The sequence below is a fragment of the Mytilus edulis genome, chromosome 8, assembly GCF_963676685.1.
Source record: "Mytilus edulis chromosome 8, xbMytEdul2.2, whole genome shotgun sequence".
Classification (NCBI taxonomy): Eukaryota; Metazoa; Mollusca; class Bivalvia; order Mytilida; family Mytilidae; genus Mytilus; species Mytilus edulis.
In genome coordinates this window covers 11,508,060-11,526,396 of record NC_092351.1, presented here as the reverse complement: position 1 = coordinate 11,526,396, position 18,337 = coordinate 11,508,060, and the positions used below count along the sequence as shown (strand labels likewise).

At 31.2% G+C, this 18,337-nt stretch overlaps 1 protein-coding gene and 1 long non-coding RNA gene across 2 annotated transcripts in view; both read right to left on the bottom strand.

Moving 5' to 3' along the window:
* The window catches only part of LOC139484823 (uncharacterized), a 452,262-nt gene that overhangs the window by 373,468 nt on the left and 60,457 nt on the right, over positions 1-18,337 (bottom strand). The gene's annotated exons all lie outside the window — the stretch shown is intronic.
* LOC139486628 (uncharacterized) overlaps positions 3,016-18,337 on the bottom strand; it is a 30,408-nt gene continuing 15,086 nt past the window's right edge. Inside the window, exons 3-5 of the mRNA XM_071271556.1 lie at positions 7,371-7,604; positions 4,986-5,297; positions 3,016-3,832 (exon numbers count right to left, since the gene is read on the bottom strand). Coding sequence (XP_071127657.1) covers positions 3,537-3,832; positions 4,986-5,297; positions 7,371-7,604 — 842 coding nt within the window. The 3' untranslated portion in view covers positions 3,016-3,536. The remainder of the gene's footprint in view (positions 3,833-4,985; positions 5,298-7,370; positions 7,605-18,337) is intronic.

Here is an 18,337-nt window from a genome sequence, read left to right as displayed (position 1 = left end):
TTTAACATTATTACCCACAGATCAGGCAAAATTTGCTGAATCAGCAATTTTTACTCTCAGGGGTGGAATTTAAGGCTTGTTTTTATCATAGTTGCTCTTAATCAACTTTTTATTGATAAACTTACAAATTGCATAGGTAAAATAAATTCCTTTATTGATTTAGTGTAAAAATGTATATCCGCCTTAAGGTGGCACGGTATTATTTCCTGGCCCATAGGGATAATGACAGCCTTTTTAGAATTTTCAACACTTTCTAACACTGCAAAAAATTCTACATTCACAGTTAACTGAAGTACTTTCATTTTACTATTCAGAAATGAATTTGAATATGTATCATGACCGTTTACCTTTTTTGCTATTTTTGAAAACCTAAGGATACTAGTACTTTTAAATCTTTTATGGTGCAGTGAATAAAAAATTAAAAAAAATTCTCAAAAATTCATTTTCATCTGTATGTAAAATTATTTCATATTTTTCTACACCTGATTTATCCCTCAGTTTGGGAAAGTATGTTCAGTTGATACTGTATATTTTGTCCAATCACACTGTTTAGATACATTAACCTAAGTAGGGTACACAAAAGAGCAACCTAAATTCTGGAATGCAAATACTACCGTGCCACCTTAAATGGTTGCAACAACAGCCTTTGTGTAAAACCTCTAATGTCTATTGTAAGTGTAACAGTTCGTACAAAACACATTACCGTTTTTTGTGCTTTTAATATTTGCCACTGAATTGTAGAAGAATACACATATCATAAATTGTCAAGACCTGTTTATCAAATATAGATATAGATTTAAATTAATGGACGCAAACGACCTTAACAAACGAACTTTTATTTTGAAATATTATCAGCCTGAAACAAATAAAGAATTGAAGCCCAGATAAGATTTGATTTATCAACCATGCTGTACTTCATTTAATTTGTTTTCAAATTGTTAACGATGCAACTGTACCGCCATTCGAAATCTAAATAAGCCACTCTACGAAAATACATTTTGTACCTGGTAAAACACAGCAGTCTGATATAAAAATTGATTTTTCTAGCATGAAATAGTGATTGATGATATTATGCTTATACGTTTCTGAAAAAAAATTGAAGTCCTATCTAATCCGGAAGCAACGGTATTTTGTCTTTATGTATACTCTTTGATATTCATACCCAACTTATACTTAGATGTCTTCAGATACAATCGTAAATTTATAAATGTCAATGAAATTATTGGTTGTACTTAATCACTCAAAGGATTATTTTTTCAAAGAATTTTGGTTTTCTCATTTGAATTAAATTACAATTGATATCGTGTTATGCTGTTTGGGATTAGCTAATTATTGAAGGTCGTACAACGACCTTTTAGTTGCTTACATCTACATACGTTTGGTTTTTTTAGTAAACCTGACATTTATCACACATCTGTATGTTATATTATGTCTTTCAACGTCGAGATTCTCAATACAATGATTATGTCAGTCTATAACGTCACTTATAGGCAATAATTGAAACTGCCTTGATTGCAAATTTAATCGACCTATTTAAGATGTTATCTAGACCCTCGATCTCTCGATCATATATTAACCTTGTGTTCGGGAACTAAATCGTCCATATTCTATCACTGCTGTTCAATTTCTTATTTGGTCTCTTTAACATTTTGATTCGACCGTCACTAGAGAGTATTGTAAAAGAAACGCATGTGTGGCGGTTAATTTTTATCCTTGTAACTATGATGAGTTTATCCAATATGGCGGAGAATACTTTATTTAAGAACTTATTGAACATAGTTTCCTCAAACTAGCGACCATGTTTCAAAGTAGATAAACCTTTTTTATTTTTATCAGCACAAGTTCACCAAATTTCAATTGCATAATGACTTCAAAACAAAAAATACAAAAAAATGTTATCGATGAAGTTTTCAGCACCAGGATGATTTCTACATAGATGTTGAGTCCAATAAACAGTAGCCTCTTTTTTTATATTTCATTCAGAAATAAATTTAAAACGTCAATAGTGCATTTGAACAGTAATGAAAGTAATATGCACACACTGATCAATCGTTGCTGCATATTCATACATCCAACACAACCAAACAGACGAAGCACGTTAGGTATAGGGTGTATTGTCAAATAGGAGCAAATATACACTGGATAGTCGCAATACATACATTGAAATCAACATATGCTACTTTGATATATATTGCCATTAAAATGGTTAAAAGTTCAAACTGAGTTATCCTATTTTTATCATACTAAAACCAACTGAACAGTCTTGATATAAAATACATGTATACTGAATACACATATTGACGTTAAGTAAATGATTTTTATGCATCTCTTTTCGTGTGACGCAAACAAACATGAAATAAACACTAAACACTAATCAGACTTCTCTTTTATTAAAAAAGTGAGCATGAAAATAGAGAAAGATAAGTTTAATATATTCTACTTCAGATAACATAACACAATAAAACAAACATCAAAACATCCTATCAACAAAAACAGGATAGAGTAATATACACTACGTATTATTTATAATCATCCGCAAACTGTAAATATAACCATCGTTGTAAAGTACAAAATTAAAGGAATTCGTAAAAAAAAAACCCACGTCGAAACAGATTAGAGCGTTTAAATGGAATAATCTGGGATTGTCATTTTAAACAGATAAAGACGAAGACCATGTATATGGAGAGGGAATATAATTAATCCAATGAAGAATAGTTTCAGCTTAACAGCCATTCAAGATCGTCATGAAAATGAAAGAAACCGGGAGTTCAAACATTTCTTGCTAAACTTGAACGTCTCATATGATTACATGTGTTTTGAAAACTGACATTTTATTGTATGTTATATTTCTGCAAATGGTAATGTCCAATTACTGACTGTGGCAGGTATTTTGATAACAATTGATCTTTAATTTGTTTTTGTCTTCAAAATAGTGATATTAATTTTGTTGAATACTCTGTACCAATATGCAGCAGGACGGTTTCAAATTTGATTTAAATCTGTCGAAAATTTTCAAAGAAATGTGACTGGAACACAAATTGTATATAATATTTATTATTCGCTTATTGTTTTGTAGAGTTTGGTCTTGTGTTCGGGGGCCAAAACATGTTTACCCCGAAACATTCTGCATATGCCTGTCCCAAGTCAGGATCCTGTAATTCCGTAGTTGGCTATTGTTGTACGTTACATATTTGCCTCTCGTTAATTATTCAGTAAGGCCGTTATTATTCTATTCTAAATTGTTTTACATCTTTCATTTGGGGGCTTTTTGAAGCTTAGTATGCAGAATGGGCCATGCTCATTGTTGAAGTCCATGGGATAAACTTTTGTTGTTAATTTCAGTGGCATTTGATCTACTGTGAAGGTTGTCTCATTTGTATCAATACCACACCGTCTTTTTTATAATCCCAAGGCATGCAAATCTATAGTTTCTTGTATTATGCTGAGATTATATTAAAACAAAACGTATTCTCATTTATTGACCTGTTTCCTGTTGATTAATTTGTTTGCTAGTTTATATGTTGTGGAATTTCGTTTTAAAACGTTTTGCGTTTGACCTTTATACTTTTAAGTCTTATAAGGTCGAGTAATATAATAAGGCAGACTACAATAATCAGAAAAATTGCCGCCGCTATCCCGATACTTTTGGATGATGTTCTGTTATCGCCAGCGCTGTTTAACTTTCTCAGTGATGAGGTGAGAATTGACCTCCGCACTCTTAGTTCTCTTTTAAGATCCTCCAACTCTTCTGACATGATACTCTGTAACTCCTCTTTTGTATAATTAGAAGACCAGGCAAATGCCGAACTAACACAAGGGCACTGACAGATACCTTGACAAAACATAAAAAGTTGTATTTGCATTATTGTATGATAAGTTACAAATTAAAGCATACTTTGTACAGTAAATTTATTTGACTTTGACGGTTTTTGAAAAAAAGAAATTCAAGTTTACACTATTGTTACAGATACGGGTGAAGGTTGGTACCTGTTTAAACGTTCTTACCCGCTGCATTTGTTTGCACCTGTTTTAAGTCAGAAATCTGATGTTCAGTAGTTGTCGTTTGTTGATATGGTTCATACGTGTTTCTCGTTTCTTGTTTTATATAATTAAGATCGTTGGTTTTCCCATTTGAATGTTTTTTTCATTAGTCATTTTTAGCTTTTTATAGCTTGCTGTTCGGTGTGAGCCAAGGTTACCTGTTGAAGACCGTAATTTGACCTACAGTGGTTTAAATGTACAAATTGTGACTTGGATGAAGCGGTGTCTAAATGGCACTCATACCACATCTTCTTATATCAATTTGGCGGAGGAGCGTGAGGGGCTGATATTGCTTTACGTGTTGAGTTCTTATATGCATTAAAGGATATGTGAGATATGAGTCGATGAGACGGCAAATTAACAGCACATATCAAAAAAAAAGCCCTGATTCTTTCGAGTCTAAAATATTAGTACAAACTTCGAATGTTCTGGGGGAAGAGGGTGTTAAACCGTACATGTATTAATTAATCAAAACATTTCAGCTTCTTTATTAACGCATTTTTCCTGAATATTTTTAACTCAACCTATGGACATGTCATGCCTCTACATTTCCGGGAGTATTGTATGATAACTTCAATGACCAGTTAATATTCTGACTAGCGTTTCACAAACAATCGTACGATTTACGTTTACGATTAAACCTTATCCTATTTTTTCCTATTTACTGAGGTCGTAACGGAAACATGGTCCTATTTTGATTGGTGTATTAAGTATTTGTTTGCTGATATTATTATTCTAATGTAAGTAAATAGTTTGAAATTTGAATATGGCACGTCCGTTTTACGTTATTATAACCACGACCAACATAATTTTACTATGACTACTGTATAGTCTAAGTTTTGGGTCAAGTTTATCCACGCGGGGGAAGGGGGGTAACTTTGATATATTTTTTGTAGGAGTGTGCCATTTTTGCCTCAAAAAACATTTACTCTGATTCTACTTACTTTCATCCGTACTAAGGATATTTACGGTTGTTGTTTCAATCACTGTGTCTGCTGGATCCGTCAAGTTCCTTGGACCATACACTTCCACTTCACACAACGTCAATGGTTGTTCCGTAATATTGAAATCTACACCGTTTTGTTTGTAAATCTGAACAAATCTTCCTATAGTACCAGTTGGACAAGTTATGTTTATGACGAGTGGAGATATTCCATCATGATGATAGCAAATGTCAGGTGTACTTTTGTTGTAGTCCTCCCAAGTAGAAATAACTGGATTGTAAACTAATACATCATAATCAGCGAGCCGGTCATCTGTAATGTTGAATCAAGCTAACTCTATTAGAATTGATTTATCTCTAATCCGGGTTAAATAATGACCCCATTCTATGTTATGATAGGCGCTTTAAGAAATAAATAGAAAAACATAAAGAAAAAAAGGGGTGAAGAATGTTCTGTAATGTGTACGTTCAAGTTATATACATTATTTGATTATGTATGTATTTCAGAAGACGACTACCATGTCTGTGCACGTGATCTTGCATCATTAGGAGGTTTCTCAGTATTTGTTTTGTACCTTTATTTGTCACTTCTAAATGATTTGCAAAAAACAGATTTGCTGTAAGAAAGTGTTGAATACAATCTAAAATTAGGGAATGTATGAAACTAACAATAGTTATAGTACACAACTTATTTCCATAGTAAATTGTATTGTTTAAAGGGCAGTAAGGTGGCTAATGTGAAGGGGAAGAATATGCTGAAGCGACAGAATTCAGATATCGGCCTCACATATTGACTTACATCTAGAAAATGACAATGAGGGTCGATTGAAAACAAAACATTACGACAAAAAAGATGAGTTCAGCTTTCTTATTGTGAACTTTCCATTTATGAGTAGCAACATTCCAGTAGCATCTGCATCTCCCAATTGATACGATATTTCCGTGCTTGCATTTCCTATCATGATTTTCTTGATAGAGGTTTTTTGCTCACAAGGAAGCTATTAAATCGAGAGTTCCAAATGGTGAAGTTGAAATCATTTCTTCGTAAATTTTACGGACGCTATCACGAGTTGGTTGAACGTTATAAGATAGCTGTTTCCCAATTGATATCGGATATGTTCCTTACGTTGTAACTACAATCCTCTTCCCTTTCATGAATGAGACCTACCGAATTATACTATTTACCGGATTTGTTATCTTATAAACAACACGACGGGTGCCACATGTGGAGAAGGATCTGCTTCCCCTTCCGGGGCACATGAGATCACCCATAGTTTGTTGGAGGGGTTCGTGTTGTTTATGCTTTAGTGTTCTATGTTGTGTCATGTGAACTATTGTTTGACTGTTTTTCATTTTCATTTTTAGCCATGGCGTTGTCAGTTGTTTTTCGTTTTATGAGTTTGATTGTCCCTTTGGTATCTTTTTTCCCTCTTATAAGACATAACACAATCAAAAACAAACTACACAATTGTTTCATTGAATACATGCGCTATGTCCTCTAGATAAAACTAAATCGCCAAAGTTTTCTTAAAGGCACTTAAGCTCAAATGGCATTTTTAAACAGACATGGAATAATATTTGTCTATTTTAATTATTGATTTTGAATTATAAATTCTGTTTACCGTTTTTATCGACTTATCGCATTAAAAATGAATAAATGCTAATATATGTACATTTCATCTAACCCGTTTGGTTATGACTAGAGCGCCTGTACTCAAAGCATTTGTTGTGGTCCTTTAAAGGTTAGTGTCGTTTAGAGGATTGGATTTATTCACTCTGCATTAACTTTAGAAATCATATCTTTGAAAACACTCAGTTAATATTTTTATTTAGAACAGACGGAATTAATGTTGAAGAAAACACAATCTTTTTCAGAAATATACATAGTTATATACATCATACAAAACGATTCTTTGATTAATATTGCTGCATCTTAAATTGAAGCCGTCCTCAACTGTTACTGTTTAAACTTATATTTATTGTATATAGTTTTCATAATGTGCTTAATTTGTATATAATTGCTGTCATCTTTAAATTTTGTATATTGAATGATTTTGGAGAGAATTATGTCTGGTGTTATTACTTTTATCTTATCATATTGTTTATCTATATGATAACATATGTTTAAACTAAACTTGTTTGACACAGATTCATGCAGCTTGGGTTGATATCAATTATTATCTTCCTGCTAGCAATCAAATCGGTTAATTAAAATCGACTGCGTGGCGACCCTGTATTATTTTAATTTTACTAATGTGTTAGTAGATGTGTTTTATTTTCTTTTCTTAAAAGAGCAATGCTACGTCCTTAATCTGGCCGGACAGTATCAATGATATGTATATCATTTTCTGGAATATACATGACTTTGTAAAACGTAAAACTTTACCACAACATGGATCCGCACGGTTGTATATAGTGATTGTATCTACTGTATACTGTTGTCCTAAGTCAACTGTCCACCAGTTAAATGGTTCATAGTGCTCTGTGTGACTACATGAAGCTTCTTGCATCATTTTTTGTTGTGTGTCACCATCAACAGCGACTCCCGGTGAATATTTACTATTGGAAAAGAGTTGAGAACTCTGTCTGCATTCTTTGTTTAGTGCTAAATTGGTTTGTCCTAAAATAGAAAAAAACGATAATTCTAAATTCAAAATGCATTTGTTCTTCAGTATCAATATCACTAAAGGAGACGACCGATTTGATTGAGCCGCAACTACTCTAAAACTACATGAAGTGGGAACTATTTGTGATATGATGTAAAACTGTAGTGTTTGTACTGCATAGTTTTGTCTTAGTAGCAATCTACTGTCAGCAATATCCTAATTCGCAGACGGTTATCAACTCATTTCTTACTCTTATATGTTTTCTCGCATACTCAGTCGAAGTACAACCCGCGAAATTTTAAAATAATCGCTTTCAACAGTTGTCTAATTGTACCACGATTTCGCGGGCATTTTTCAGTTATTATTTGATTTTAACGTACTTCAATTATACTCGTATTTGACAACATTTAGCAGCTATTGCATACGGAGTATATATCTCCCAATTGATACGATATTCCCGGGCTTGTATTTCCTATCATGATTTCATTGATAGAGGATTGCTACTCACAAGCTAGGAAGCTATTAAACCAAGAGTTCCAAAGGGTGAAATTGAAAACATCCCTTCGGAAATCACGAGTTGGTTGACCGTTATGAAAAACCGTTTCACAGATGATATCGGATATGTTCCTTATGTCGTAACTACAATACCTTTTCCTTTTAAAGAAACATGACCTACCGAATTAGACTATTTACCGGATATGTAATAAGTTAAAACGCAAAATCACTATCAAATACGTAAAAAAACACCTTAGAAAAGATAACTCTTATCCTCATATTCTGTTTCATGTCAGCGTTTAAAAATTACATGCAATATGCAAGAACTTAACAGATCCTGATCAGAATTTTTATAATTTTCTGTTTACAAAACTTTGAATTTTTCGAAAAATGAAGAATTTTCTTATCCCAGGAGTAAATTAGCTTAGCCGTATTTGGCACATGTTTTTGGAATTTTGGGTCCTCAATGCTCTTCAACTTTGTAAGTGTTTGCCTTTTTAACTGTTTTGATATGAACGTCACTGATGAGTTTAATGTAGACAAACGCGCGTATTTAATTATAATCTTGGTACCTTTTGGTAACTATTTTATATTGTTGATAAGAGGAGATGTCCACCTATTGTTATTCGTTTGATCCGTTAATCAATTTATAGTTACACATATTCCATAATTGAATCATTAAAGAGACGAGAAAGGAAAACATTAAAGTAAAAAAAAGAAAACAGGAGGTCAAGTCCGGTAAGAGAATGGACCATTATATTTGTCTTTTTTTTCAACTAGGATTTACATTGAATATGATAAGTATAAGCCTAGATTTTTTACCCTATTTTGAGAAAATTAATGTCACCTTTAGCCCTGTATTTTTAACCCATTTTATAATAAACAATACATAATAAACAATTTGCAATTTTGCAATCAAGAGAAAGCACAATACAAAAATAACATGTCCATTAAAATACACCAATAATATTGTAAAATGTTAATTCAGGTGTTAAAAGTCCGTTTTGACCTTGAATTTATATTCAAGAGAACGTACAAAATGGAATCTGTTCCAAATTGGAAAACAAATTCTGGTATATTATTTCCACTTGATTAAATATTACAGTATGTGTTTCTAACGGAATAAATGGTGAAGAATATGAGTTCAAACAATACACTTTTCTTCCCTCAATTCGTTTCAACAATAATTAATTTACAAAATGAACCAAAGGGAGCATGTAATCAACTTGGATACTAAAGGCGCATTAGTTACGAGATATAACATAAATAGAATATGATTTTTTTGTTCAATCATTAGTTAAGGTGAAGTTATGAAATACTAATTTGTTTTTAGCAGCCAATTTGACAATATAAACACAAATATCGCTGATGAATTATTCACTCGCAAGTGAATAATTCAACCCCATTAAATCTGTATTCATGTGACATCTCACTTTACCCATTAGCTACAGATTGTTAACGCATGCACAAGTCGTGTTCAGTCATTGTCAACATTAATCGTGAAAAAAAGATGAACCATTTCGTTGACATACGATCCACAAAATAATCATTCCTATACAGGTAAAAAAAAATAACCATCTTTTTGTTGAACAATTATTATGAAATCTAACAGATCTATAAAGATCCAATTGCACGAGGTCGCAATCTATTTGTTTTTTAGATGATGTTCATATTGGGTTATTTTACCGTCGCCCTATCGATAGTTTATGAGATCGCGTCTAGACTTTTAAAAAATACACACGAACATTGATATATATATATTATTGAGTACATGCTTTGTTAACTGTTTATTTCAGACTTTTTATAATTTGAATAGTTTTAATCAAATAAGAGAATTCGAGTCAAATCTGTGATCAAATTTGACAGCTAGTAGCTCTTTAAGCCAGCAGATATGATACTGTTCATGCTTTTGGTAAGGTGAGTTTTATTCAACCAGGGATGTTTTGTATACAGTTGGATATAGTAAATACAGGGGAACGGATTAATTCTGCGCTTAAATGGGCTGAAATGTCTGTTGTAAAATGTCCCCATGTAGTAAATAAATTCGCTAAAATGTCCCCATGTAGTAAATAAATTCGCTAAAATGTCCTGCACCTGTCTGTTATATCCCATTTGTTAATACTTTGATGAACCGTAAGGTTCAATGATAAAGATTTTTTTAATTTGATTACTTAAAGATAAATTATTGAAAGTTATTGTTAAAGACAAAATTCAATGAATAAACAAATATTTTTACTACAGGATATATCATGTATAGTGTAACATGTTAATTGCATTTCTCTCCTCACCAAGACATATAAAATACAATGCATTGTTTTGGAAAATAATATTCTAAACTTGTATAATCTAGAAGATGTTTTCTTCATACAGATTACAAAAAAGGCCAAACGGTCAATCAAACTTATAAGATGAGAATAAACTGACAACAACATGGCCAAAAAAAGGAAAGAACCATATAAAAGACAAAACTCAACATAGAAAAACTAAAGATGGAGCAACCCGAACTCTACTGTCGATTTTCCGTGAACAAAACTGACGAACTATATAACAATAAGAAATTGTATCGTCAATGAACACTTAATAACTGATTGTAAAATGATAAATCAACAGTTTCAAACATCTGTAAAGGCATACATGAATCGGGAGGGAAATCAAATAACAAATTCAACACATAAAACGAGATATTGGTCTTAATTTTCTCCAGTTAACCACATGTTCACGAAAGTTTTAAATAAATTTAATGTGGATATCAAACATCTGACATTAACACAATTCTCCATTAATGAAAATGAAACATATTTCGGCCCTGGTCATTGCTCTTGTTCTTACGCTTTTAAAAACTAGCACATGTTCCCGTGAAGTTTTTAATTTATCACAATTAAAAGTGAATTATGTATTCAGAAATACAAGTATCAACTACAAATTAACCGCAATTGCTAGCAACAATTGCCATACTTTTTGAAACCTGAAAATGACCCATATTTGAATTGAAATAGAAGATAATATGTAACATGTCCCTTCCTTACAACCTTTTGTTCAATAATCACAAAAACAAGGTTACCCAGGTAAACACTTTTAATATCAAGTGCTCTTTATGAAAAATGCATTTCTAGCTTTTGACGTGTAAATGTATGTACAGCAAACACAAAAAGCTGATTCAATTGAATACAACCTAACATTAACTGGTAACAATATTGTTTGTCAAACGATGGCATATGTGTTGATAATTAGTCAGAAAAAATTCAAAAAGTTAAAAATCTCTGAAGTGATTGGTCATTTAGAAATATTACTATATATAGATTGTAGTTGTGAAAACTCTTGCCCTCCCAATTCTAATTCAATGTTTTACTGTTTTACCTTATCCATCCCCAGATATATAAAAACAGATACAAGCTATGCTATACAGATTTGTTTGGGATGGTAAAGGGGACAAAATTAAAAGAAATATACCTTAGCTGGATTTAGCAAATTTTTTAGGAATTTTGGTCCTCAATGCTCTTCAACTTCGTACTTTATTTGGCCTTTTTAACTGTTTTGGATTCGAGCGTCACTGATGAGTTTTTTGAAGACGAAACGCGCGTCTGGCGTATATACAAAATTTAGTTTTCGTATCTATGATGAGTTTATTTATATACTTATCTCAAATTACGAGGATGGTGGTGTAAACATGCCTGATATTGTATCCTTTATAAAATCACTTAAGCTATCCTGGGTTAAAAAAGTTTCAAACCCCATAAACTATTCATTGTGGAAGGAGTTATTGGCCAATCATCTTGTAATGAATAGCGGCGAAAATATTTGGCATTTAACAAAATCAGTACTCAATAAGATTAAAAATTACACTTTTTGGCAAAATGTAATTTTGTCATGGGCCTCACTGTGTGAACCTCTGACCACAGCCCCAAGTGGCATCTTGTCTCAACCATTGTTTTTAAATGAAAATATTATGATTGATGGAAGAACAGCTTTTTATAATAGTTGGATAAAGAATAATATATTTTGCATAAATTATCTCAGTAAGGAAAATGGGGAATTTGACAATTATGATGAATTTATTAGAAATTATAATATAAAAACAACTTTCCTACAGTTCTATGGACTAACCTTTGCACTTCCAAAGGAATGGAAACATGTTATTCATTCAAAAGTTTTTTTCTTCAAACTAACTGCTGTCGGTCACAAAATTGTAACCGCCATTAAAACAGTGGATAAAGTATCGAAACATGTTTATAAAAAATTTCTAGATTAAATAAAGGAAACCCCACCTCGTATACAAGAGCAATGGAAAATGGAATTGGGAATAGATATCGTGAACGAAGAATGAAGTTTCTTTTTTAGTCTTTCTTTAATGATTACCGAAGATCCCACATTAAGGGTATTTCAATACAGATTACTCCATAGAATTCGAGGAACAAATACTTTACTTATGAAATGTAAATATAGTGAAACAGAATTGTGTACTTTTTGTACAGAAACTAAAGAAACATATATACATTTCTTTTTTTAATGTAGATATGTTCGAAAATCCTGGCTTAATTTTTTTCAAAAGTTGGAAGAAGTGTGTAAAATAAGTTTTCACCCAACCTTATCAAGTATTATCTTGGGTGTAAAATATCATGTATTTAAAGATATTCTTAATACATGTATTCTCATATTGAAGAGATATGTTTACTTATGTAGAATAAGATTTACAGTCCCATCTGTTGCTGAAGCAATATAATGGCTAAGATATTAATATAGGATTGACATGGTCTCTATGAATTTGTACTCTGTCAATAAAGCAAAAAAATTAAAAGAAAAATGGTCAAATATTGATAATATTATAAAGAAATAGAGCTCAATGAAGATGTATTCTGTACTGTATAATTGACTTAGTATTGTATAATTTATAACAATTATGGTTAACCATATATTTATGAGTTATTACAAAATTATTATTTGTACGTCTTTACTTGTAGATGAGACTTGAGATTGATATGAAAATAATAAAAATATATATTACAAAAAACATAATCTGGTAGATTAGTTAATAATTTTTATCGATACAACTTTCCATAAACTATATTAAGTTTTTCTTACCTAGCGTTAATACTATATCAAATTGTATTAATATAGCCACAAAGAACATAAATTTGCCCTCCATAGCACTTTGCAGTCCTTCGTTAGTCCTTCGTCTATTTTTTCAAGTTTTAATTTATGTAAATGTTGCACGCTTATGCATTCTGAGATGTAGGTAGCTAATGATTATCAATGCATTGGTTCTCTTTCAATACAACGACAATAAATCGAAACCATTCTTAACATGACACGTGGGTTGCAGCTGTGCATTAAAAATTATATGTTTTCTATATAAAATGGTCATTCAATAGAGCTATGATACGAATAGAACAAATAAGTCATAATTATATACCATTTATTGTTAACGGGGTAAGTAAAGGTAATGACAAAATACCCCTTCAAATGAAAAATTCCTCTTTAAAATGAACGAATTATTCATAAAGACTTTGAAAACTAAAGGTTCTTCATAACATGCGGGAATGCAATTCAAAAGTATATTGTAAATCAAGACATATTTTTTTCAGATATTGCAAGTTAACTTTTTCCAAACTTTGCATTGAAGGACAAAAGTACGGATTTCTAATTAAAGAAATACGCATATACTTTATTAAGAATTAACTTTGCATCAAGAATGTTCATTTTCTTCGATTTTGCTTATTATCAAACTTAAGCCAAGATCTAAAACAACAACTTAATTTACCTTTCTTTGTAGGTATTTGTTATAAGGTTTAGTGGACAGTTACACGCGATGACGTGGAAACCAAAAACATATGAATTTGTTTTATTCGTATCATAGCTCTATTGAATGACCATTTTATATAGAAAACATATAATTTTTAATGCACAGCTGCAACCCACGTGTCATGTTAAGAATGGTTTCGATTTATTGTCGTTGTATTGAAAGAGAACCAATGCATTGATAATCATTAGCTACCTACATCTCAGAATGCATAAGCGTGCAACATTTACATAATCTTCAGTTTCAAAATAACCAGCTTTTCATAACACTAGTATATATTGATAGGGGTATAATAAAGGAACCAAAATAGCGAAACAAAATATATTGGTCCATCTGCTTTTTTGTTTAGATATTAGCCTTTGAACTTTTGCAGGAAAATGTTCTCTCTTGACTTTTCAAAGCTTTATGATTGACAAGTTAAAGCTCTCAAAAACTTAAAAAATAACAACGATGGTATAAGACTTTTACAGATAGCTTATAATCATACATATAAAAGATGTATAAAAAGAAAAATGGGGACAATTTGTTTAAGGCATTCAAATGGATAAAACTAGAGGATTCCGAAAATTTGACAAAAATACCAAAACATGACAAGCAAACATCCTAAGGCTATCATTTATTTTTACATTCACTTTACTTAAAATAATTTATGGAAAATTTGCTTCACCTCTTGAGAAATAACAAGAGGATAATGGTCTGTAAATTGCATTCTCGGAATTTTATTCAGTTTGTGATTTAATCGCTCCGGTCTACGTACCAATTACCTCTTGAAAAACTATGTTTTACCCTATAATTAAAAGTGATTTTCTAGCAAGAAATAGTGATTATTAATATTATGCTTATGAGTTCTTGATAAAATCTGTTTTACGCTCGATCATATTGAGGTTATATATAATCCTGAAGAAATGGTATTTGCCTTGATAACAAATATCCATGTTAATCTTTTACTTTTACTCAAATGTCTACAGTTGAAATCTTATATTTATAAGAATCAAAGAAATTAATGGTTGTGCCTGATCACTCATAGGAATATTATTTTAAAGAAAATTAAGAGAATGCGATCTTTGCGTCTTTGTTTTTCCCGTTTGAATTCATTTGCAACGACAGTGTGCTATGATATTTAGGATGAGCTCAATATTGTAGTTCGAACGACGATCTTTAATTGCTAAAATCTACATAATTTTGACTTTGGAGTAAACTTGTTATTCATTCAACAACACTGTATGTTTTAGTATGTCAATCAACGTCGAGAGGTCAAAACAATGATTATGTAAGTCTATACCGTCACTATATAGACAAATAAACTGCTTCGATTGCAGACTGAATTGACCTATCGAGGCTGTTATATGGCAATACTCGATCTCACGATGATATATATCAACCTTGTGTTCGAGAACGAATTCATCCCAATTCTCGAATTTGAACAAATATGAATTCATTATTTATACAGATACATTTGTAAAATTGTGTCATCCAATCAATTAAGACACAAAATATAATATAATCATTCACGAACTGGTGGAGAAAAATTTGCATGTTAAGCACTCAATTGACTCTTTAAAGATCAAAATTGAAGGAATTATTCTAACACGAAGAACTGTTATCGATGTATCCTTGACGACATTTCCAGCATACATACATTTAGTGTTATAAAAACATAAGAGTTGCATTAGAGTTGTATCGATTGTTAAAATCTAAATCAATAGAAATATTTTTTTTAAGAATTACCAACATCGTCCAATCACAACATATATTCTTAAATTAATCTTCGAATGGATTACAAAATATGAGAACTGAAAACTTAAACATATTTCAAAATGATATTGATTTGAAATCTGGGTAACGGTTAATGTTGTAGCTAATTCAATAATTTTCTTCCTATAATAATTACTTATTACTTAATAATAGTCTCTTACCATTGTTCTTTCTTTAACAAGAAGGGCTAAAGATACCAGTGGGACATTTTAACTAAACAATCGAAAATATACTGCAAACGCCATGGCTGATAAAGAAAAGACAAACAGACCAACAACAGTGCACTAACAACAACTGAGGAAAATGAAAACCAAGCAACACGAGCCTGGCAAAAAAAACGAGGTTGATCTCAGGTGCTCCGGAATAGTAAGCATATCCTGCTCCACGTGTGATTATGTCATAAATGGAAGAGGTTACTAGGCTACTACTTTTAGTTCAATAATACGTAAAAATGTTTGTACACCAACATTGTCTGGCACGGCATGTCTATTTCTATATTAGTAGATTTCTAAATTGCACTTCTCTTCTCTATAGAAATTTTCGTGTTCATGTTTCTAAAAAGAAAATAGGAATATTATTTTTTTTTTTCTACAAGGAACCTGTGGATACATCTTTTAACTTTTCCATGCAGCTTATCTGAATTTGATGACACTGAACGTTTAACTACTATTGCATATATGCTAAATTCGGAAAATGATTGATTGATTGATTGATGATTGCTTAACACTCAGTGGAAATTATTTCATGCATGTTTATAAAGACGACCAGAAATTTCAAAGTTTTAAATAAATATATTGAGATTAATATTATTGCCATATAGACCAGAGAATTATAAGCTGCTCTTCCGAATTTTGTAATGTTATTCCCGACACTGTCATCGCATGATTTCGCGCATGGTAAAGAGCGTGAAATACCTAAATCTGAAGCTTTATCCACAAGTGACATATTTTGCCGGTTCTTTTTGTCGATCCTGATTATTACTTGTGGTAGCTTGAAATGTTAAAACCATCAGCACATCTAACAACATAGATTTTTATTCCAATTTCATATCCAAGTGGCAACTTTCATTTTCTTTAACAGAATCTCAGTAAGAATGTCATTTTACATATTTTTTCAACCATGATTAATTTGTTTTACAAATATTAAGGGAGGAAAGCTGGAGTGAAAATTGCCGCTTTGACAGATTTTTGTTATGTATAAACGTGTATGCTTTCTATAAAACAATCTTCGTTGCATCAATCTCGATCTTAAAAATTGTAAATTTTTCCTCTTGCAGATAACTGCTCCTCCAGCAAAATACTATCAATCTTTAACATTAGAATTTCATCTCCTTTGGTGCAATTTTTTTAATTCAGTATTCGTATGACACTCAACAATGGACAGTCCAAGAGGAGTAAGCATTTTAGTTATATGAATACCTCCTAAGACAAGGTATCACAATCGAAACTGGGTGACTATTCTGATATATAAAGATCTAAGACTGTTAAAACATGTAACAAAATAATTTATACTTAGACATATCGTATCGGGCAACCATAATTTGGTTTTGTTCATAAAACGCTACATTTTCAGTTAAAATATTCTTTCCGATCTTATGTTTTTACTCATGATATTGTAATATATTTACGTGTAATGTTAATAGCAATATGGTTATACATGTTAGTACATCTGAACATTTAAATTATTCGAAATAAAATAAAAGTATCCAAAAAATAAATTAGCTGAGCTGTATTTTCCCAAAAGTTAAATGAGTTTTATCAGTGCTCTGCAATTTTGTTCGCTTCAACTTGTTCATTCGATCTTCACTTGTGATCTTGTGATCTTGTAAACGCACGTCCGGTGTTTAGTTTTAATCCTAGTACATTTATATTTGATAAGTTTATCTGATATGGAGGAGAATATATTATTTATTAACTTTATTTTGGTGCACAAAAGCTATCAAACTGCCTTTGTTCAAATTATCGAACTTGCGTCAAAGTATAGATAACCCTTTTATTTTCGTCAGCACAATTTTAACAAATTTCATGTTTATGACTTTCAAAACAAAAGGTAGAAAAATTGATATCGATTGAACTTGATTGCATTTTTTTTTATGTCATTCAAAAATAGATTTGAAAAAAACCAAGTATATTGGATTTAGAGAACATTTGTGAAATAAATATGTAAACTCTAAGAAATCGTGGCTACGAGTTCATACATCGCACACAGAAAAAGGACGCCATACGTTTTGAGAAAAAGTTCAAATTGAGTTATCGAACTTTTTCCAGATTAAAAATTAATTGAAAAATTTAATAAAATTTGAAACATGTTATGATGCCTAATAAATTTGGAGTAAACTAACATGAAATATTGTCGTTACGTTACTTAAATAATGGGTACGCATCTTTTTTTTTGTATCTATACACACAAACGTTCAAAACCTCTAAACGAATCAAACATTTCTTTTATTAAGATAGTTAATCTACAATTAGAGAAAAATAAGTTTAATATACTTTATTTCAGAAAATGTAAAAAAATGAAAAAAATATGATAGTTTCCTAGTCACAAAAACGTGTTAGAGTGACAAACATAACATATTATTTGTAAATATATGAAAACTGTAAATACGACTATCGTACTAAAGATAACACGTTCTATATGTTCCATATCTTAAGATACAATACTAAAGGGAGGTTTTTCATACAAGGAACATTAATTAGC